General features: G+C 34.5%; 1 protein-coding gene across 1 annotated transcript in view; it reads right to left on the reverse strand.

Annotated features, from left to right (window-relative positions):
- LOC150110289 (uncharacterized) overlaps positions 1-22086 on the reverse strand; it is a 359887-nt gene that overhangs the window by 193065 nt on the left and 144736 nt on the right. The window contains exon 6 of the mRNA XM_090395274.1: positions 4035-4946. Within this exon, the coding sequence (XP_090251400.1) occupies positions 4035-4946 (912 nt within the window). The remainder of the gene's footprint in view (positions 1-4034; positions 4947-22086) is intronic.

Raw genomic sequence — 22086 nt, forward strand, 5'->3', positions numbered from 1 at the left:
GGAAAGTGCAAAAAATGGGTTTTATGTAGTTAACAATATATATAAGATATTTATTTATTTAACTGATTTCACTGGTTTTATATATGGAGCAGAAACCTGGAGCATAACAGACCAAGAATACTAGATAGAAAAATATATATATACCTAAATTGATCAATATAATGACACACACACAAAAAAAAGAGAGCATCTCTTGAAATGTGACATTAATGAGAGCAGCAGATAGTTATACAGACTGTTTGTTTAATAATAGGAAAAATTAAAATAAAATTAATGGCTGTAAACAAACTAAAAAATGTGGAAACTAAAAGAAAATATGCAAAAGAGATTAAAAATAAATATGAAATTATTACTCAGAAGAGCATGAAGATCTGATAATATTGGAGTCTTGACAACTACAAACTTGTCAAGTATTGCACATACTTGACAAAATTGTGGATAGGAAGTTAGTAATGATGTAAATTTTTCATGTAGTACTATTATATCCTGTACACACCCCCTTGAGGGTACATGACAGGAATTTGATGATGAGAGCATGAAGAATCTAGAAGCATTAAAGAAATGCGGACAGATATTAAAACATATACCACAAAGCTGCAAAGAGAAAAAAAATACTAGAAGTGCATAGAAGAAAAGACAACGAATGGATATTTTCACACACAAAATTCAAAACTGAAGAAAGAAAAGAAATAAAGAAAAAATAATACAAGATAAGAATAACATCAGATTACAAAAGAAATATAAAGAAATACATAACAAGATTAAGAAAAATGCAAGAAAAGATAAGAGAATTTATAGAAAACCTAATAAACAAGGCAGAAACAGCAGTTAATACAGGTGATACTAAAACATTGCATAATATGCATAATATGCATATTATGCATAATATTGCATAAGTGTCTAATTATAGGCCAGTTTGTGTGTCATCAGTAGTTGTTAAGATCTTGGAGAAAGTAGTGAGGGACCATATACATCATTGGGCAGATGAGGATAATGTTATCTGTGAGAGTCAACATGGATTTGTGAAAGGGCGCTCTTGTTTTAGCAATATGCTAGCCTTTTATAATAAAGTTACAAGAACATTAGATGAGGGAAAGGCATATACTGCAATTTTCTTACTTAGCGAAGGCATTTGATAGGATGCCACATGATAAGCTGATATTTATGTTGCAGCACGTGGGTCTGGATGTCAGATTGGTCAACTGGATTCAGGATTGGCTGTCTGATAGGTATCAGAGAGTTGTGTTTGGTGGAGCAGTTTCAAGGAGGCAGAGGTTTACAAGTGGGGTCTCACAGGGCTCAGTACTAGGACCTATATTGTTTAACCTTTATATCAATGACATTGCCAGTGATTGCAAGGGGATATTCAGTTGTTTGTGGATGATACGAAGCTGGGAAGGATTATTAGTAATAGTGCAGATGTGGTAGCCCTGCAAGAGGATTTGAATAAGCTAGATAAATGGGCAAATGAATGGGGGATTTCAGTTTAATGCAGCAAAATGTAAGGTCTTGAAGTTTGGGAAACATCGATGGGATGCTGCATACTCTATGGGAGGAGTTATACTGGAGGAGTAGGGGAGATAAGATATCTAGGGTTGATGACTGATAGAAACCTGAAATTTAGGGGACATATTGCAAAGGTGGTGAAGGTAACAGAGGATTGCTGCAATTATGAGAAGGACATTGACCTGCAGAGATAAAAGGGTTATCATTCTGTTGTATAAGTCTCTGATCAGACCACACTTAGACAATTATTCTCAGATTTGGTCCCCAGGATTTGAAGGGGATAAATTAACTGTGGAAAGGGTACAAAGATGGATGACAAAGATGGTTTCAGGACTGTACAATTTTGGTTATGAGGATCGGCTGAGGGAATGTGGACTGCAGAGTTTGGTGTACAGAAGAAGTGATATGATTGAGACTTTTAAACTGTTGAGAGGTGGTTACAGGGTTGACACTGGGGAGTTCTTTCGCTTGGTTGAACAGCGGGAAGGAGTGATGACAAGTGGCCATCCCTGGAAGTTACGAAAGGAAACCGTGAGCAAGAGGGTGAGGATTGGATTCTTTGCATGGAGGGTGGTTGAACCGTGGAATGCATTGCCTGATGGAGTGGTGAGAGCGAGAACGGTCAATGAGTTTAAGGAGTGGTATGATAGACTTTGTGTTTCTTAGGGGGGACCTCCCCTCGATGAGTCTTGTCAGACTTTATGTTCTTAGGAAGGATCTCCAACGATGAGTCTTTTGACTCAATGGAGGCCTGAATAATAATAATAATAATAATAATAATATGAAAAGAAGGAGTAGAGAAAATGTTATTAAAGATAAACTATAATGGAAAGTTGTATTATGGCACAACATGTAAAATTATCAATATAATTAAGAAAATTTATGAAAAATATAGAATAGTTTTATATTTTTATAGGCAATCCCACAATAAAAAAAATGGAAATATTTCCATATTTTAAATATGAAAATAAAAGGAAATAGGTTTAAAAAAACAAAATCAGATTATTTAATGCAAATATTAAATCAACTTAACTCTAAGAGATACTTGTGCCAAGAGGTTTCTTTAATTCACATCAAAAACACAATAAAATAAGTAAATAATATTTATTAAAGCCATATATTTCAGCCTCAATATTATATTATGAGTGGCAACAATAATTAAAAATGAGGTAGAACATAAACAATAGATTGATTTGATGTTATACATAAAACAACAAAGGTAGAACTGAGGAAACAATGTATTATTAATTATTCATTAACTGTATTAACAAAAAAAAAAAAAAATCTTTAGTGATTTGTGATTAGAATAAGACTCTTCCAGTTTAAACAAACATTCAAATTTATAGTGACACAGATGAAGTAAGTGTGTTTCAGACCATAGGATAGTGTGCTCCGTATCTATTCTATGCTGTGCCAAGCCAGATTCTTAGATTTTCTGTTACTAATGTAAGATTTATATGCGCTTGTATTCTTATTTTCTATTGAGAATCCAGTTTGCATGATGATATAAAAACATTTCAAAGTTTTTAAGTTGGAAGGAACTTTGTAGGCAACAGGAAGAGCCAGATTTTGATTTTCATTTGATTTTTATGGTGCAAAGACATCAAACGTTATACTACACCAGGACACTGGCTACAGCAATACATATGGTAAACAGTTAGTAGGACAATCACAAATATCCATGCCCTTGGCAAGATTTGAACCTGCAGCCTCTTGGCTAGAAAGCAGATATGCTAACCACTCAGTCAATCAGGCTAGAGGATGAGCCAGAAGTTAAACATTTATCTTTGGAAGATGGAAACGATGATGATAATCTGTTGACAGGAAGAATATTAGCCACTGAATTGTATTTCTTAAGAATTCTGGAAATTTGTTCTTAGATGCCAGAAATGTAATTTAATTGGGACTCAGTGTACTGTGTACTGTGTCTTTGTTATATGATGTAGGATTATAGGATTAAAAAGTTGTTGTGTGGTCCTTTCTGAGTAGCCATTGAATTTCATATATCATTTGATATTTAAAAGTTCTTGCTGTAATTGTTGAGCCATTATACCATTGGATGGTACATGTACATTGCACATTAGATAGAAGACCAATGTGCTAATCAGAAGCTATTACCAGTCAGAGGACTAATTTTAGAGTTAGCAATGGTTATGAAGCACTCTCCTAACCTCAATTAGTATAGCTGCATTTATCTGCAAAAATTTGGGAGACAGTGATCTTAAGATTAACTTCAACCTAACAGCTATAAACTCTTCTGCTGGTTGGAAATCTAGTGAAATATAAGTCAATTAATAAATACCTTTATATAATTTATTGTTTTTTTTTTGTGTTTTAATGCCATGAAAATGAGATGAAAAAGATCAGCTGATATGATATGCTTATAATTTTATATGCTGTATTAAGATTATTTATATTTATTAGAATTGCAAAATAACCATCTAGAGAATACTATTTAAAAAAATTGTTAGAAAGAAGACTGAAGAATTATTAACGTGAAACATAATGTAAAAACACAGTAAGCTTACCTTGTAAGTATACCGATCTGGAAAAGACTTGCCACACCGTTTACACTTCAATGGTTTGTCACTTGTATGCAATTTTTGTACATGTATTCTTAAGTCTGTTTTTCTTCCACATGTGGTAGGACAATATTCACAATGAAACACAGGCTTATTACCTGAGTGAATAAGCTTATGTGCTTTCAAACTATTAGACTGTGTAAACCTAGCTTGACAGACATCACATTCGTATGGTTTTTCTCCTGTATGGATTCTCAAGTGCCGCTTTAGTTTATACGTATCAGGGCTAGCATAAGTACAGTGAGGACATTGATATGGTCGCTCTCCTGTATGACATCTCATGTGGCGCTTTAGTTTACTAAGTTCTACACTTGCATAATCACATTCTGTACATCTATGGGGTTTCTCATGTGTGTGCTTATACCTGACATGACGCACAAGTTCACCAGATGTTGTAAATGCTGCTTCACACTCTTTACACTGATGAGGTCTTGTTCCAGTATGTGTATTAACATGATTTTGCAATGAAGCAAGTGTCTTGAAACCTCTTTCACAAACACTGCATTTGTGTGGTCTCTCTTCAGAATGAGATTTCATGTGACGTGAAAGCAGATACCGTTTAGGACTAGTGTAATTGCAATAGTTACACATATGAGCTTGGGTTATGACTTGGCTTTTTCTTGGAGAAAGCCTAATGGTACGCATTTTGGTACCATCAGGTCTTACTTCTTCAGAAACTACCTCACCATGCTTTTCGCCTTCATTGAAATCATACACAGACATATCAACATCCATACCTTTCTGATCTTTATCATCATCAGGCTGAGACACTATTAACACATAGCTCACTTCTCCGGGATTTGTATCTGAGGGTACAATAGTTACTGTCTGATAGGAATTTCCTGTATTCAAAAAAACCTACAGAAAGAAAAATAAATTTATAAACCAAAAAAACTACTTTAGCTTCATTATATATATATGGAGTATTATTTATAAATTCAAGATACAATGCACATAATGCATTTTAATGTTTACAAAATATCAAAAACAAGTAAAATTAATTGCTTTGTAAATGTTTACTCTAAAAGCAATAAATAAACCTATCAACTTCTTTTTCTTTCTTTTTGCAGGTTTTTGAAATTTTCACAAATTAACTACTTTGAATGAAATAATCATAATGAAATACTGTACTTGGAAAATGGAAGAAAGCCACAAAATTATATTATAATGAATAGTGCATTTACAACGAGAATCTCATGGAGTTCAAAGACTTATCAAAGAGACACTAAACTTGAACATAGATATTTAAATGAATATGTCATCCTCTAGCATTTTCATATTGCAGTTGGAAGAACAATATTACAATGAGTGCCCTTTCATTGAAAAAGACTTGGGTTCAGATCTTGCAAAAGGAAGATAAGTTAAAGTACACCCACACTTTGTAGAGCTTCACTTGGTTTGGTGCCAAGAATAGCCGATTCATGCTGAAAGGGAGAAAGAAATGAAGGACGTACGAATTGGTCGCTAACACGCGAAATCACATGCATTATAGATAAAATTTCCCAACTGTTATACAAGCAAAATAGTTATCACTTTAAAAACTACAATGATCATAAAAGAGACGTTAATTTTTTTTCAGATGTGTAATAATAAACAACTCATCCCAGAAGACAGATTGACTACCCTATTATCAGAAGGGATTCCCCTTTTTGTGACATGTGCAGAAGTGTCGAAGGGCCTCAAATCTGTGGGCGCACTATAGGTAGTCTCATAGAAAGTTGAAGGGTTTCCTCCTGGAAAATCTAGATTATCCTTGCACAAAGCACACAAATCAGTCTGTGCAGTCATGCAAACCCACCCACCCACACACACATGATGTGCAATACTTATTACTGTCTACTTTGAGTTGGCCAGGGGGTAGTTAGGAATTTGAGCTAAAATCAAAATAAGACAACCTCAAAGTTATGAAAAAACAAAAAACAAAAAAACTCAAAGCTAGGATCATTTCAAAGTCCTTTGAAATGATCCTAGCTCTCCTAACCTGATCACTCACAACTCTGCACGAAAAAAACCTGCCTCTCACTTCCCTACTCACACCCTCCTTATACAGTTTCCAGGGATGACCTCTGGTTCTCCCCTGATCTCCCACTATTCTCTGTAGAACTTCTCCACCATTGATCCTATAACAACCCCTTACCAACTTGTAGGTCTCTATCATATCTCCCCTCTTCCTTCTCTCCACTAGACTCTGCAAATTACATCTTTTCAATCTTTCCTCATACTCAACATTCCAGAGGCCAGAAACTACCTTAGTCAGTCGCTTTTGGACCCTTTCCAACATCTCTTCATCCTTCTGAAAACCAGGTGACCAAATCTGGGCACAATAGTCCATGTGTGGCCTAATCAAAGCCTTATACAATGGAACAAGAATCTCCCTACTTCTACACGTCAGTGTCCTCTGCATCATTCCCAGAAGTCTTTGTGTTGTCTTCACAATTTTGGCGATGTGTCCCCTAAATTTTAGATCCTTATCCGCTATCACCCCCAGATCTCTTATTTCCTCTACTTCCAACAATACATTCTCACCAAGCATAAATTCTGCATCCTATCTTTGTTTTCCAAATTTTAAAACCTTACATTTTGCAACATTGAACTCACATCCCCATTTGCTTGCCCAATCACTCAATTTATTCAAGTCTTCTTGCAAGGCCACAACATCTTCACTACTCTTTATGGTTCGTCCCAACTTTGCATCATCTGCAAACAACTGAATATCTCCATCCAAATCTTCGCCAATATCATTAATATACAAGTTAAATAGTAATGGCCCTAAAACAGACCCCTGAGGCACTCCACTAGTGACTTTCCTTTTCCTGGATATTGCACCCTCATACACAACTTGTTGATATCTATCAGATAGCCAGTCTCCAATCCAATGCACTAATCTAATATCCAACCCCATCTGCTCTAGTTTGACTGTCAACTTATCATGAGGTACTCTATCAAAAGCTTTTGCGAAATCCAAGATGATCTCTGGATCACTCTTAGAACAAAAGAAAACAAAGCAGAAAAACAAAGTAATATCAACTGTGATAGCACACTGAGATGGATTCCATAATAGTGAAATAAGTGAGCAAGCATCCTTCTTAAGAAAGGAAAAATAAAGAAGGAAGAGGTATCACTGAAAATTCCCTAATATGGCAGATAGTCTTGAAAAGTAGCAATAACATAAACTTAACAGGAGTCAAAATATGAATATTATTATTATTATTATTATTATTATTATTATTATTATTACACCCTCCATGAAGTCGACAGACTCATTGTGGGAGGTTCATTCAACTGACAACATATTTATCATATAGAATCTTGAAGTCCTTAAACACATTCTGGCAATGCATTTCATTCACTGACAATTCTCCATGTAAAAAATCTACTCCTCACATCCTTCTTCACCACACTTTTATATAATTTCCAGAGATGATCTCTGGCTCTTCCCCTCTCACCTTCTACTCTTTTTTATAATACTCTCTGGCTTAATCGGATAAAATCCTCTCACTAACTTAAATGTCTCTATCATATCACCTCTCTTCCTCCTACCCACCAAACCTTGCAATCCACATCTCTTCAAACTTTTTCCATAGTCAGAATTCCAAACTCCTGATATTTTTTAGTCACTTGTCTCTGGACCTTCTCCAATGTCTCCACATCACATTGAAAACCAGGTGACCAGATCTGAGCACAACAATCCAAATGTGGTCTGACCAGTGCCTTATACAGAGGCACAATCACTTCCTTATCCTATGTTAGAGTACTTCTTGTCGTAGCAGCACTACGATGTGCAATCTTTGTAGCACTAGCAATATGCTCTCTAAACTTCAGTCTCCTGTCAACCATCACTCCTAAAGCTCTAATCGCATCCACTTCCTGCAGTATGGCACCATTGATATAGTATACAGCCTTATATTTCTGCACTCCAAAATGCAGCACCTTGCACTTATTGATATTAAAACAACAACCCCCCACTCTTTTGTTCAAGTGAAAAGTCTATTCAAATCTTCCTGAAGGGATTTAGCATCAGCAGCACTACTTATAATGCTTCCCAACTTTGCATCATCAGCAAATAACTGAAGATCCCCAATCAGTCTTCATGATATGAAGACTGATTGGGGATTGAAGCCGGCCTGGTTGGCCGAGTGGTTAGCGTATCCGCTCTCCAGCCAAAAGGCTGCGAGTTCAAATCCCGCCGTGGACATGGATGTTTGTGATTGTCTGTGAAAGTACTAGTGGTGGTAGTCAGCGATAGATGGTGTTGATGTTAGATGATGAAGGTTGGTGGAGTAGTGAGACGAAGAGTTGTAGAGTTGTAGATGCCCTCCCTCGATGAGTCTTTGGACTCCCTGGATAATAATAATAATAATAATATATCATTTAAAAACAAGTTAAACACCAGGGGCCCAAGAACAGAACCTCTGCAGCTTGTACACCAACTTATCATGTGGTAATCTATCAAACATGTATGTAAATAACTGAAAGAGGACCCTACCCTTTATAAATCCCATGCTGACTATTATAAAGAATGCCATGTCCATCAACCCAATTCTGTATTCTATTCCTTACCAATCTCTCCAACACCTTGACCACAACTGCAGACAGAGTGGCGTATAGTTGGAGACTTCTGTCTTAAACCATGCTCGTGGAGTGGTACTATTTTGCCTTCTTTCCACTCCTTAGGAACCCTACCCACTGCAAGACTTTCATTAAATAACCAGGTCAAGGGCACAGTCAAATGTGGTGCACATGCCTTAAGAATACATAGTGATATGTCATCCATTCCCACAGTCTTATTCACATCTAACCCAATGAATATCTGATACACCTCTGTTTCTTTCACTTCCAATTCTCCTAGTACTTGCCTCTCTTCTATACATTGCACAGGATCATTTACACCAGTATGATATAAGCTGATAAAGTGCTGGTTCAATAATTCCACTATAGTCTTTGCAGCTGTTAGTCTGCTGCCATAACTATCCACCAGTGTTAGTCTGCCATAATTATTCTTCCTCTTGCTTGCCATGTAGCAGAAAAATTCCCTTGAGTTAACCTTGGCCTCACCAGCCAATCTCCTCTCATACTGCACCTTTTCTTTCTTTACCATGCTCGGCATCTTTCTAGCCCGCGTCCTATATTCTTCATGGATCTGATCACCACATACTGTCTTGTATCTCCTCCATAACATTTTCTTTTCCAGCACAGCTTGCTTGATTTGGCTGTTCATCCATTTCACTCCCATCTATTTACTCACTTAACCCTTGGTATGCAGTCATACATTGCTTTTATCATATACTGTCTTATGTGACAAAAGTCACATAAGACAGTATATGATAAAAGCAATGATATGATATGATAAAATGATATGATATAATATGATATGATAAAAGCATGTCGTATACTGTCTTATGTGACTTTTGTCACATAAGACAGTATACGACATGCCTTTTCAACATCTTTTCTGCTCAGCTCACCTACCCAACATACTGATGCTAACTGACTACAGACCTTCCTATAATCACCTGATTTATACTTCCACATGTATCCATTTTCGGCAGTGATCTTTTCTTGTTTCATCACTTCCTAAACAAGTACCTCATGATCACTCTCACCAACTGGCAGCAGTATCAACACCTCAACAACTACATCTTCTGAAGTTATCACCAAATCCAAAACATTCAAATCTCTAGTTGCCTCAATCACGTGCTGCTTAAGATACTTATCTCTCAGAAATTCCACAAACTTGCTCTCCTTGTTCCCATACATTATCTCCTCCTGCCAATCTATATTCCTGTAATTAAAGTCTCCCATCTTCTTTTTACATGCCCAATTAATTTGCCTAAACATTTCACAATCAGTAGTCTCTGCATTCCTTGGCCTATAACAGCATCCTATCAGATATATAAACCTGTTTATTCCAACTTCGCACCACATAAATTTAAAATCTGTGCATGAACCACCATGAACCTGTTGAAAGGTATATATAATGGTCCAGAAACTTACATTCGGTTTAAAAAAAAAAATGCATGAAGGTTTTTATAAAACAGATCAAGGTGGTAAAGAAAAATAAAATAAATCTTTTTGATTTGACAGTAAACATCCAAAATCATTTGATTGGGCCAAATGAAAGTAGAAAGTTCAGATAACAAACATAATTTTTGGAAATATGCACTCCAATTATAGAAATACACAATGCATGAAATGTACATGACAGCAAAACATTTTAAAATAAATGATTGCATCTGAAGAGGAATATTATCAATAAAAACATGGCTAAGTTTTTGATGCTCTTGTAAAATTTGTAGACATATGCAACACTTTTTTTTTTGTATAAAAATTTCAATACTTAGTAAAATCATAAATAAAAAGAAAATTCTGATCAGTGCTTTATTAAGAAAAAACATAAATGATATATAATTGGTTTTAATATTCTTCTTCTTCAACATGGATTAGTCCAATGCTGGACAAAGGTTTCCATTTTTCTCCATTCCATTCTAGTGTTAGCTTTTCTCAGTGACGGACCGTTAACTTTGGGAGCCTTGGACTAACACTCTTTGGGGACCTATCCAATTAACCAAAATTAACTCAAGTTTGGGTTAGTTGTGGTGACTCATTTGCCATTTTGTCGAACAACTGTTTTTTTTAACCTTTTTTAATATAAAAAATTATAGGCAACAGACATTGAAGAACTTTTTTATTTTATTTGATGCACTTGGATATACAAACTTTTATATACGGTTATAATGAAAAAAGGTTTTGTATATATAACAAACATCAAACATAAATAAAAAATAAAATATATTAGGTATTACTTTTAGTAACAAACAAAAAATGAAACAAATTCTCACGTCAAGAATAAAGACTAAGAAAAAAAAAGAATAATAATACTTATTCTTAAAAATAAAATAAATAAAACATTCTAGGAGTTATATAATGTAAGTTTTTTTGTAAATCACAGTTTATGGAGAGAACTGATAAATAATTTAATCTTTCATTCATCATTGTCGTCCTATATTTGTTTTCTATATATAGGACATCCTGGAGAAGAATCGTCCCGCCTCACAACTGGTGATTGGCAAGGTCGAAAAAAATTTTAAGATTGTATAGCAATTCGGAAAAACATCGACAAGTTTCTTTTCATAAATTAGCTTGAATATATTACCGCATGAGTCATATGAGTCTGGCTTAGTCTGTAAGTGGGATTTTAATTGAATGCATTCATTGACTAAATGTTCGTCTATATCATCCGAATAACAATCAATAACATTACGTGCACTTTCCAAGTCAATATTTTCGATATTAATGTCTTGCAAATCCATTAAAAATTTGAATCTTTTGCTAAATTCCCTGTAGACATGGCCTCTTCAGTTTAAATCCATAATCAACTTATCTAATGCAACGTATAGCGTATCCCATTTAAATTTTTCAGCTTCATTTAGCAAAATTTTCTCTGTAGATTTTTCCGAAAATGTTGAAGTAATACGTCTCGTTTTTAAATCACTGTATTCTTTTTCCACACTAGTACTTAATTTTTTGGCTGTCTCCTCGTATTCGTTTAGTTTCTGATCTGATTGTTCTCATAAGTTGCTCACGAATACTTCTGACGTAATCGATTTCTCACCTTCATATATGTCTAAGCCTGGGGGTCTGAACTTTTTTGTTAACTAAATTGAATCTCTCTAAAATTTCTTCCCAAAAAAATCGCAGTCTCAAGTTTCGCCAAATCATTATATAATTTCTGTGCCTCTCTTCAAAAATCAAGTTTCTTATCTATATTGTCACTAAACGTTTTTAATATGTTCATGATATCACCGTAACTATTTTTTAAAGCTCTAACAGCATCATAGTGACAAGACCATGTAGTCTGGCTTAAACCTTTTGTTGAAAATTTTAGTTTTGTTTCACGATTTAGAAACTCCCACCAATAGGTAGATGCAGAAAATAAAACATATATTTGTTGCACTATTCCAAAAAAGTTCACAATTTCAGTTGCAACTTTAATCGCTTCTCCTCCAACTAGATTTAGGGAATGCGCAGCACACGGCACGTAAAAATATTTATTTTTTTTTATTTGAGATGTGCTTGCACACCATTGTATTGGCCGGACATATTTGCCGCATTGTCAAAAGACTGTCCTCTACAATTATCCAATGGCAGTCCATTTTTTTCTAGAAATTCTTGTAAGGAATTGAATAAAGATAGGCCAATGTGACTACAAATTTTGATGAAAGATACACATCTTTCATCAAAGAGTTTATGAACAAATAATAGAGATTATATGAAAACAAGTAATGAAAAGAATTATAGCTGAAATAAATTGTGGGACAAATCTTGTGTCGAGTCATCACAATTGAGTAGTACTTTGCATCGTCACTATTTATTTCAGCTATAATTCTTTTCATTACTTGTTTTCCCATAATCTCTATTATTTGTTCATAAACTCTTTTTGATAAGCAAGAAGTGAAAGGCTTTGGTCGCAGTTCTTGTTGTTGGATATGTTTGCGCATGAATGGATCGAACTCTGCTAGTAATTCCAGAGCCCCATAAAATTCCCATTGTGCGGAGAGCCAAATATTTCCTCGTGACCTCTGAATGCTAAGCCTCTTACACTTAAATATATCACAACTGCAATAACACATTTTAGGACATTGTTGTAATATTCCGTATCTTTTCTTAGTTACTCCTGCAGCTGTGTGTCAATAACAGACTTATTTTCTTTACATGTTAACCATACTAACAATGATTTCCTATGTTCGTTAGAATTTTCGTGACTTTCTAAACATGGTCCTATATGTTTCCAGTCATGAAAATTCTTTTTTCAGATTTCAGTGAAAAGTTTGCACACTAGACAAAAAAACACTTCCCATACTGGTAGAATAGCACAACCAAGACCTTTCCGGTAATTGACCATTTTTAATTTTTTTTGCAAAGAACTTATTTGAAAATTATCTGTTTTGTTCTTTGTAATACCTTGTTGAAACTGGATATATATTTTTTGGATCTTTATTTTGGAAATAAGTCATTTCATGTGAGAGACAGTGATTAATAAAATTATCATTTAGCTATGTAGGCCACACACCTATGTCAACATATTTAGCAAGCAACTCTGCATTTTTTAAAGCCTCTTCTGCCTCTTTATCACTATCTTCTTGCAAAACAGCAACAGAGACTTCAGAGAGCAGGTCACCGTCTAGGTCTTGTATATTTTTATCTAATACTGAATGTCTGTCATCAACATTGTTTTTAGAGGTTCTTGCTTGCGATTTTAGTCCTAGTAATTCTTCGTTATTATTATATACATTTTGTTGTTTTTTCTGTTTCTCTTCGGTTAAGTTATTCTCTCTTTCGCTTATTACTGAATCTATATCGTTTAGATTTTCATTTTTATTTTCCAATACAAAAAAATTTGAAATTTTGGTACATTTACTTCTTTCTTTTTTTCTATTTAATTGTATTTTTCGTTTTTCAGCTCCGCTTTTATATTTTCTACCAGACATTTTTTAGTTATTTATTTAATCTGAAAAGAAAAAAAAAAAAAACCTAAAAAAAAATCCACCACCATATTAGGTTGTTTAACGTTTAATGTATATTTATTTAGTATTTAGTAAACTTAGCTGATACTTACCAGTGAAGAAATGAAACACCTGAACATACACTTCACCGAACAAATGACTATTTAATATTCAACTATACTGTACTATACATAACTTCAAATGTCAAATGGTGAGAACAGAAAGTATATATGTGAAAGCTACGCTAAGCTAACAAGCTTTAGATGAGCTAGACTTGCACTCCCATTCCGACGTTGTTATATTATTTGCATAATTGACAAATGACAAAGTATATTTTGATTTTACCGACTACTGACAGAGGCGATAGAAGAAAGAGCCGTATTTACTATCATTTAAAACATTGATATTTGATATTTAATTCAAATCCAATAATGTTGCAAATTAACGATTTTAACGTTACCTAGGTACGAAAAAATTTTCTATAATTTATTTTTTCTTAAATTTGTAATTTAAATTGTTTTTATTTTTATTTTTTTGACTGCAAAGGGGGCCCTTTGATTGAACGGGGCCCCGGGCTGAAGCCCATAATGCCCATGTCTGTCCAGCCCTGGCTTTTCTCATACATTGCATTCTAGTGGTCCTAACAATTTCATCTTGCCAACACTTACTTGGTCCTCCCCTTTGTCTAGTGCCATCTGTAGATCTCTAATCTGTCAATGATTTAGGTCATCTTATATTGTTATAGCTTGCAACGTGTCAAGCACATCTCCATTTTGGAATGCATAATGTAACTGGTGATATCCTGTACACCTATTCTTGGTCTTATCAAATGGGAGGGTATCCTGACTTTAAGAATCACATCAAGCATATTCTTTTCTATTCTTCTCTGGATAACTTTAAATTTGTGAATAATGTTTTGAGTTCAGTTCAGTTAAAGGTTTCACTGCCAGATGTAGTTACAAGTAAAAGACACTGATCAAAAGCTTTCCTCTTCAAACTATGGATATCACCTGTGAAGATATCTTCCATCCTCCTAAAAGCCATCCAATTTTCATTTCTTCTATTTCCCCATCTTTAATTTTATGATTTGTCCCAGATTAACATATGAATCTACTACCCTTTCAACTTCCTTATCTTCTAGTATAATTCTTATTGGTGTTAAATTATCATTCATCATTACTTTAATTTTGTTTATATTAATCTTCAACCCAATTTCACTAGAATTTAAGTTAATTCTCTTAATTTTATTTAATTTATTGAAAAATTTTCACTTTCCTTATGCAGTTTAATAACAGAGGTGGCGTGACTATACAGGAATACCTTGTATAGCATGGTTAATTGGTTCCAAGAAGCGTCCGCGCTATGCAAAACCACACTGTCCAAGTCTATTTATAAAGGTTTTCAATTTAATTTGTTTATTACAAAAATTTAGGATAATAAAAATGTTTAAAAATGAAAAAAAATTGTTATTTTTATTAATTAAATAACAAATAAAATCCTTTTAAACTGATATAAAAGTTGCAGAAAGCAAAACAAATATTGCTTCAATTTTAGCATACAGTAATTTACTTTTTACTAAAGTAGTCGTTTACTGTTCGTTGAACCATCCTTGTCTTCTTTGTCTCTTCAAGTACTAGATCTCTGTAGCATTTGATGGCATTATTGAGACTTTGATGCTTCTTTACAAATTTGGGTTGGCATTTATGAGAACGTCGGAAGTTTCGTCGATTTTTCTCACAAAAGTTGAAAGGTCAGAAAAGGAAAATTCTTCAACCATGACATCAGTGGGGGTCATCTTCGTCTTCTTCTGCTTCATAGGCTCGTTGTTGTTGTTCCAACTCCAAAAGGGTTTCATCATCCAGATCATTTGAATGAGAATCAATACATTTGTTCACATTGTTACAATCTAAACTTGTAAAACCAAGATCTTTGCCCATCTGCACAATTTCTGTTGAGATTTCCTCTTTCTGTGTTGCAAAGGCAACAAATTCCTTTGAACAAGGCGGCAAGATATTATGCCATACAGCTCTCATGTTGCTTTGAGTCACCTCTTGCCAAGATTCATAAATATTTTGAATGGCATCTTTTATGTTAAATTTCTTCCAAAATTCACTCAAAGTCCAAGAATCTTCTTCTGCTACAGCTTTAATAGCTTGAGCAAAAGTTCGTCTTAAATAGTAAGCCTTGAAAGTGGAGATAACGCCTTGATCCATCGGCTGCAGAATTGATGTTGTGTTTGGAGGAGAAAAAAATGAATCTTTACATTTTCATCTAAGTCGGTCAATAGAGTTGGATGGCCTGATGCATTGTCTAATAAAAGCAAAATTTTGAAAGGAATATCATTCTTTTTACAATAGCTTTTAACTTCAGGGCAAAAACAAGTTTTAAACCAGTCTTCGAAAATTGAACGCGTCACCTACGCTTTTTTATTTGAATGCCAATGAACAGGTAAATTATTCTTTGTAAAGCCCTTAAGAGCTCTTGGGTTTTCAGCTCTGTATACACTAACAGTGGCTTCAATTTTAAATCACCTGATGCATTACCTCCTAGTAAAAGTGTCAATTGGTCTTTTGACACTTTATACTCAGCTTGTGTTTTTTACTTCTCTGCTAGAAATGTGCGCGATGGCATTCTTTTCCAGAACAAGCCAGTCTCGTCAGCATTAAAAATTTGATCATCTGTGTAGCCTTCCTTCTCAATAAGCTCTTTCAATTCATTGGGAAATAATTCTGCAGTTTTAGTGTCAGCACTTGCGCTTTCACCTTGGATTCTTACGTTATAGAGTCCCATATGCTTTTTGAAATTGTAGAGCCACCCACGACTTGCTATAAAAGTTTCACTGGTTGTACTGTCTTCATTTTCGCCATTTTCTTCTATTTTGTCATATAGACTTGTTGCTTTTGCCTGGATTATCATATGACTCAAAGGAATTTTTTTCTGATTACAATCTTCAATCCAGATCATTAGAAGGCGTTCCATATTTTCCGTTGTAGAAGATCAATTTCTCGTGATCACTTTTGACATATAAGAAGCGGTGCTCATTCCATGTTGTTTAATCTTTTCTTTGCTCTGAATAATTGTTCGTACAGATGACTCATTCATTGAATTCTCACGTGCTATTTTAGCAAACGAAGCGCCATTCTCGTGACATTTTATAATTTCAAGTTTCTTTTCTAATGTCAACCACTTGCATTTTTTTGTTACTCCAACAGTCTTCTTTGTTTTGTCTCTTTTCACTCATACTTAAATAATAAAAAAATATTAAATATTAATATTAACGTAAATAATAAAATGCCGTGGGGAAAGAAAGTGTCTACGTGAGAGCCAATCGAATAACTACTGCATAAACGTGGCTCTCGACTGTCACTTGCGCCGCCCAGAGTCGCCAGTCAGTGTCGACAATGTTAATGTAATAATGATAAGTGTAATAATAAAAACCGCGTTAGACCAAAACCGCGCTATACAAGGTATTCCTGTATATGTATTTCAAAGTTTCTATGTGTTTCTTCTATTCCCTATTTTAACATTGATTCCAGGAAAAATGAAGTTTTGATGGAATCAAATGCTTTTACGAAGTCTACAAAGGCCAAACAGAGAGGATAACTATATTTGTTTGTCTTTTTCTATAATCTGCCTAAGACTATGAATATGATCACCTGGTACTGGAATTGTGTGCCAAAACCCTGCCTATTCCTCTAATTATATATACTCAAGTTGTTGCATTATTTTGTAATTTATCAGCATTATCATTCAAATTCCTGATATATATCCACAGTGAGTATACAAGATATTATAATACTACATGAAAAAGTTACACCATTACTTACTTACAATCGCCAATTTTCCTCCAAATTAATTTGTTATCTTTCTATCTTCTAAAGCAGGGGTCAGCAACCAGCGGCCCAAACGTGCATTTTTAGCAGCCGATAAAAGGTTGACCATACTTACATGCCATGTGGCCCATATGTTGAATTATGTAAATAATACATTTTATAATATGAATAATAAATGAAAAATAATTATATACCTATACTTCTTGATATCACCATGCAACTTGGTGTGAGTCAACCTTGTGAGTCATTATGAGTGGGGATAACAAAGGCGACTTCATCAGACAACAACCGAGATTTTGGCGCACATTAAAGAACACATTTTAATTAGAAAATAGCCAAAAATTTTATTGATGCTTGTCATAAAAGCAGGGAGATACACATATTGTGATGCTTAATCTATATTACTTTGTTTTTACGTAATAATAATTTTTCATTAAGTTTCATTTCCATGCTTGTTTCATATCTCGTACTTTAAATATTTCTGTGTTTTTTTAAGACTTATATAACAAAAATTGATAACTCAAATATTTTTTTTACTTACTATTTTCACTTAATTAAACGCTTGCGGCCTGATTATTAAAAATAAAGTTGAACATGGCCCACGAGTCTGAAAAGGTTGCTGACCGCTGTTTACTTTTTACTTTATCAATCCACCCACATCTTAGTTTTCCTCTTGAGTCTTTTTCCTTGACCATACCAACTGAGATTAACTCTGCTAACACATTTCTGAATGCTAACAATGGCAAGTTCTTTCCTAATATCCTCATTTTTAATATGATACTGCTATTCATGTCATCTGTTCACTCCCCTAATTTTTCTCAGAACTCTCATATCTGTGGTCTCCAGTCTTTGAACAAGAGTTTTATTTCTAGTCCAGTTCTCAGATCCATAAGTTAAAATTGTTAACACTCTCTTGTATAAAACTATTTAGTAATTTATATTTGACTAATTTTTTTCTACTTCTATATAAATTTATTCAGCTGAATTCCTACCATAGCAGCTTTACTAACTCTGTGTTGTCTATTTCCATATTTAATTTGTTATCTTCAGTAAAAATTGTGCCAAAATAGTTAAAATGTTTTTCTTGTTCTATAGGTTTACCATTCAGGACATAGCTGGTGGTTTCCATGTTTCTGCCTATTTTCACTGTCTTTGTCTTTTCACTGCTAATTTTCATACTAGTCAGGTAATCTTGCAGACTTTTGCTGGATTTATTCATCGAGTATAAAATCATCTGCATAAAGTAAAACATCATCAATCTAAGATTAACATCATCAATTTCGATATCAGATTGAATACAACTGTCTTTCATAATGTGATCCATATAGATAATGAATAACAGTGGAGATAATGCGAACCCTTGTCACACACCTGATATAACATCAAATAATCATCCTATACCTCCTTCAATTCGAACTGGTGATTTACAGCTTTAATAGAGACTATATATCACTTGATATAACATCCCATTTAAACCATAACTGTAGCATTTTGAGTTTTGAAAAGCTTTCCTCTTGGCACTGTGTCATATGTCTTTTCCAGATTGATGAAACTTAAATATAAATCCTTGTTATATTTTGAAGATTTCTCAGTTATTTGTCTTAAAGTGAAAATCTCATCCTGATAACCACCATTTTTATCAGTTATTTTTTAAGTATACTTGTACACAAATCTTACAAGGATTCTTTTTATAAATTATTTTTTACAATGATCCATTTTCATAAATGGATACCATAAAAGCTCTACTCCAATCATCCAGAATTTGACCCTCTGACCAGGCTTTCTAAATTATACAGGGCAGCCACTAAAACATTTATACTACCATATTTGACCATTTCAGATCAAATATCATCTACTCTAGCTGCCTTTCCACATTTCACGTTTCTCATGTTTTTTTTTTTTACTTCAAATATGGATATTCCTGATTGCATTCCTATCAGGAGTTTTCTCCACCATGCTGACACTGTTTCCTCATTTAGCAATCTTTCAAAGTAATTACAATATACATCTAGATATCTTTATTTTCATACGTATTATTGCTGGAAAATTTCCATGTTACTCCTCTAAATAAATATTAATTTTTTATGGCTATTTTGCCTATACTCCCAAACAAAAATAGGCAAAACAGCCATAAAAATTAATCTTTATTCTCAGTTTTCATGTGACCTTTATCATCTCTGAATCCTTTTACAGTACTCATTCCTCCATTTCTAAGCTTTCTCAATAACCTCCAGAATATTTTGTTACCTTCCTGCTATTTATTTTCTATGTTCTTATAAAAGTCTTCCCATTACTTTTGTTTAGGTAGTTTTACACATTGCTTCACTTTCTTACATTTTTTCTCTGCATTCTCTAGGAACACAAGCTGGCTCATTTGTCAGGAGCTTTTGATACACTTTCTTCTTCTTATCTTTCATGCCACTTTAACTCCCTTAGTCCACCATGGAGTTCTAATTTTTCAGTCACTACATGCATCTCTGAGTGAATCAATCAATCAATGTTTTCTTCAGAATTTGCCACTGAATCTCCAAGGTTCTTGTTTCCAAACTCTTTCATTTTTCCTTGCATGATATTATTATTATTATTATTATTATTAGAACGGGCGAGTCCAAGGAGTCCTTAGACTGATGAGGGAGGCCCTAATATCATGACAAGAACAACTATTCAACATTCACACAGTATCTATCATACTTCGCCATGAACTCATTCATAGTCATGACACCCACAACAGACTCTGGCAGCTTATTACACTCATTCACCACTCTCCAAGTAAAAAAACTTAACTCTAACACCCTTGCTAACCACACTCTTGCCCAGCTTCCATGGATGGCCCCCTAGTCCTCCCACCACCAGTCCTATTCTCAAAAATATCTTCTGAATTAATCTTATAGACACCCTTCAGTAATTTGAATGTCTCAATCATATCACCCCTTTTCTGCCTATCAGCCAATTTCTGCAATCCACAAATCTTCAACCTGTTCTCATAAGGTTCATTCCATAGACCTGCTATCATCTTGGTCACTCGTCTCTGGATCCTCTCCACCTCCTCCCCATCAAGAAGAAACCCTGGCACCCAAATCTGGGCATAGTAGTCTAGATAGGGTCTTATCAAGGCTGATACAGAGGAACAATAACTTGCTTGTCTCTGATCATCAAAGTATTTTTCAGCAAACAAGTGATTGGATGAGCTGATTTAGTCACTTTTGCGATGTTCCCCCTAAACTTCAACTCCCTACCCACCAACACTCCCAAATCCCTGGCCTCGTCAATCTCCTGGAGTACAGTTCCACCAATGTGGTATACTGCTGCTAATCTTTTCACCCCAAATTGCATAACCTTACATTCTGCCACATTAAATTGACATCCATTCTCCTTAGCCCAGCCCTCCAAACTATCCAAATCATCCTGCAAAATTTTGATATCCTGTGCATTCACTATTGCTCTACCCAACTTTGCATCATCAGCAAACAAATGAACACTTCCTCTCAGATCCTTTCCTATATCGTTAATGAACAAATTAAACAACAGTGGTCCAAGAATAGAACCCTGCGGCACACCACTATTCACAGGCCGTCTTTTGGATTCTACTCCTGAATAAACCGCTCTCTGATATCTCTCCATCAACCACCCTCCTATCCATCTCACTAACCCTATATGCATCTCCATATGCTGCAGTTTAACTAATTAGAATTCCATGTGGTATTCATGTAGATGAATGTAGAGTTCACCTCTGAAAGGTGCTCAACTTTGATTCATTTTAAAACTTTTTTATACACTATTCTATTTGATATGAAATTCAATTTTACCCTACTCAAAACTAATTAGTGATCACTATATTTCAAATCCTCTGTATACTCTTGTGTCCTGAAAAAATGAGAAAATATCATTATCAACTAAAAGATAGTCAATGAGACTTTTCTTATTTCTTGCATCTTCTCTCCATGTGAATTTGTACATATTTTTTATGTAGGGCATGGTATCAGTAATAACTAGTCCGTGTCCATTATTAGCTTTGCTCTTTTCTCCAAATTTTCCCAAAACATTTTTATATGTCTGACAATCATTTCCTATTCTGCTGTTAGATCTCAAACCAGGGCCAACTTTTCCTTTTGTTGTGTCAGCTGCTTTCTCTAATGCCTTGAAAAATTCCTCTATTTCTTCTTTAGTAGAACCTTTTGTGGGACAATAGTCACATATAAGTCTCATTGTCCAGTTTCCCATTCTGATATTTGCTCATATCACTCTACTAGATACTACCTGCCAATCAAGAAGATTATCCTTGGATTTAGTGTTGAATATTACAGCTACTCCTTGTTTTCCCCGATTGTTATTGCTTTGAATATAACATTTTGTATTTGTTGCTTAGATCGATCTCACTGTTTTGTGTTCTATGTTTCAGTCACATCTATTCTACTGATCTGGTATTTATCCAATTCTTCTGCTAGTCCCCTTTCTTTTCAATTGATGTTCCTTACATTGATAGTACCAATCTTGAAATGCTGCTGATATTGAGTTGAGATGTGATCTGGGATTTATTCCAGTAGCTGACTTTGCACTGTTTTCCTTGGTTACCTCACGAAAACAATGGGGACCTTGTTTAATCAGGCGATGCCCCAGCAAGCACAAATTTCTGTCAGCTAAATCCTAAACTGCTAGCCCATC

Source organism: Typopeltis vanoorti, chromosome 1, assembly GCF_054136105.1.
Source record: "Typopeltis vanoorti isolate ZY-2024b chromosome 1, IOZ_Tvanoo_1.0, whole genome shotgun sequence".
Classification (NCBI taxonomy): Eukaryota; Metazoa; Arthropoda; class Arachnida; order Uropygi; family Thelyphonidae; genus Typopeltis; species Typopeltis vanoorti.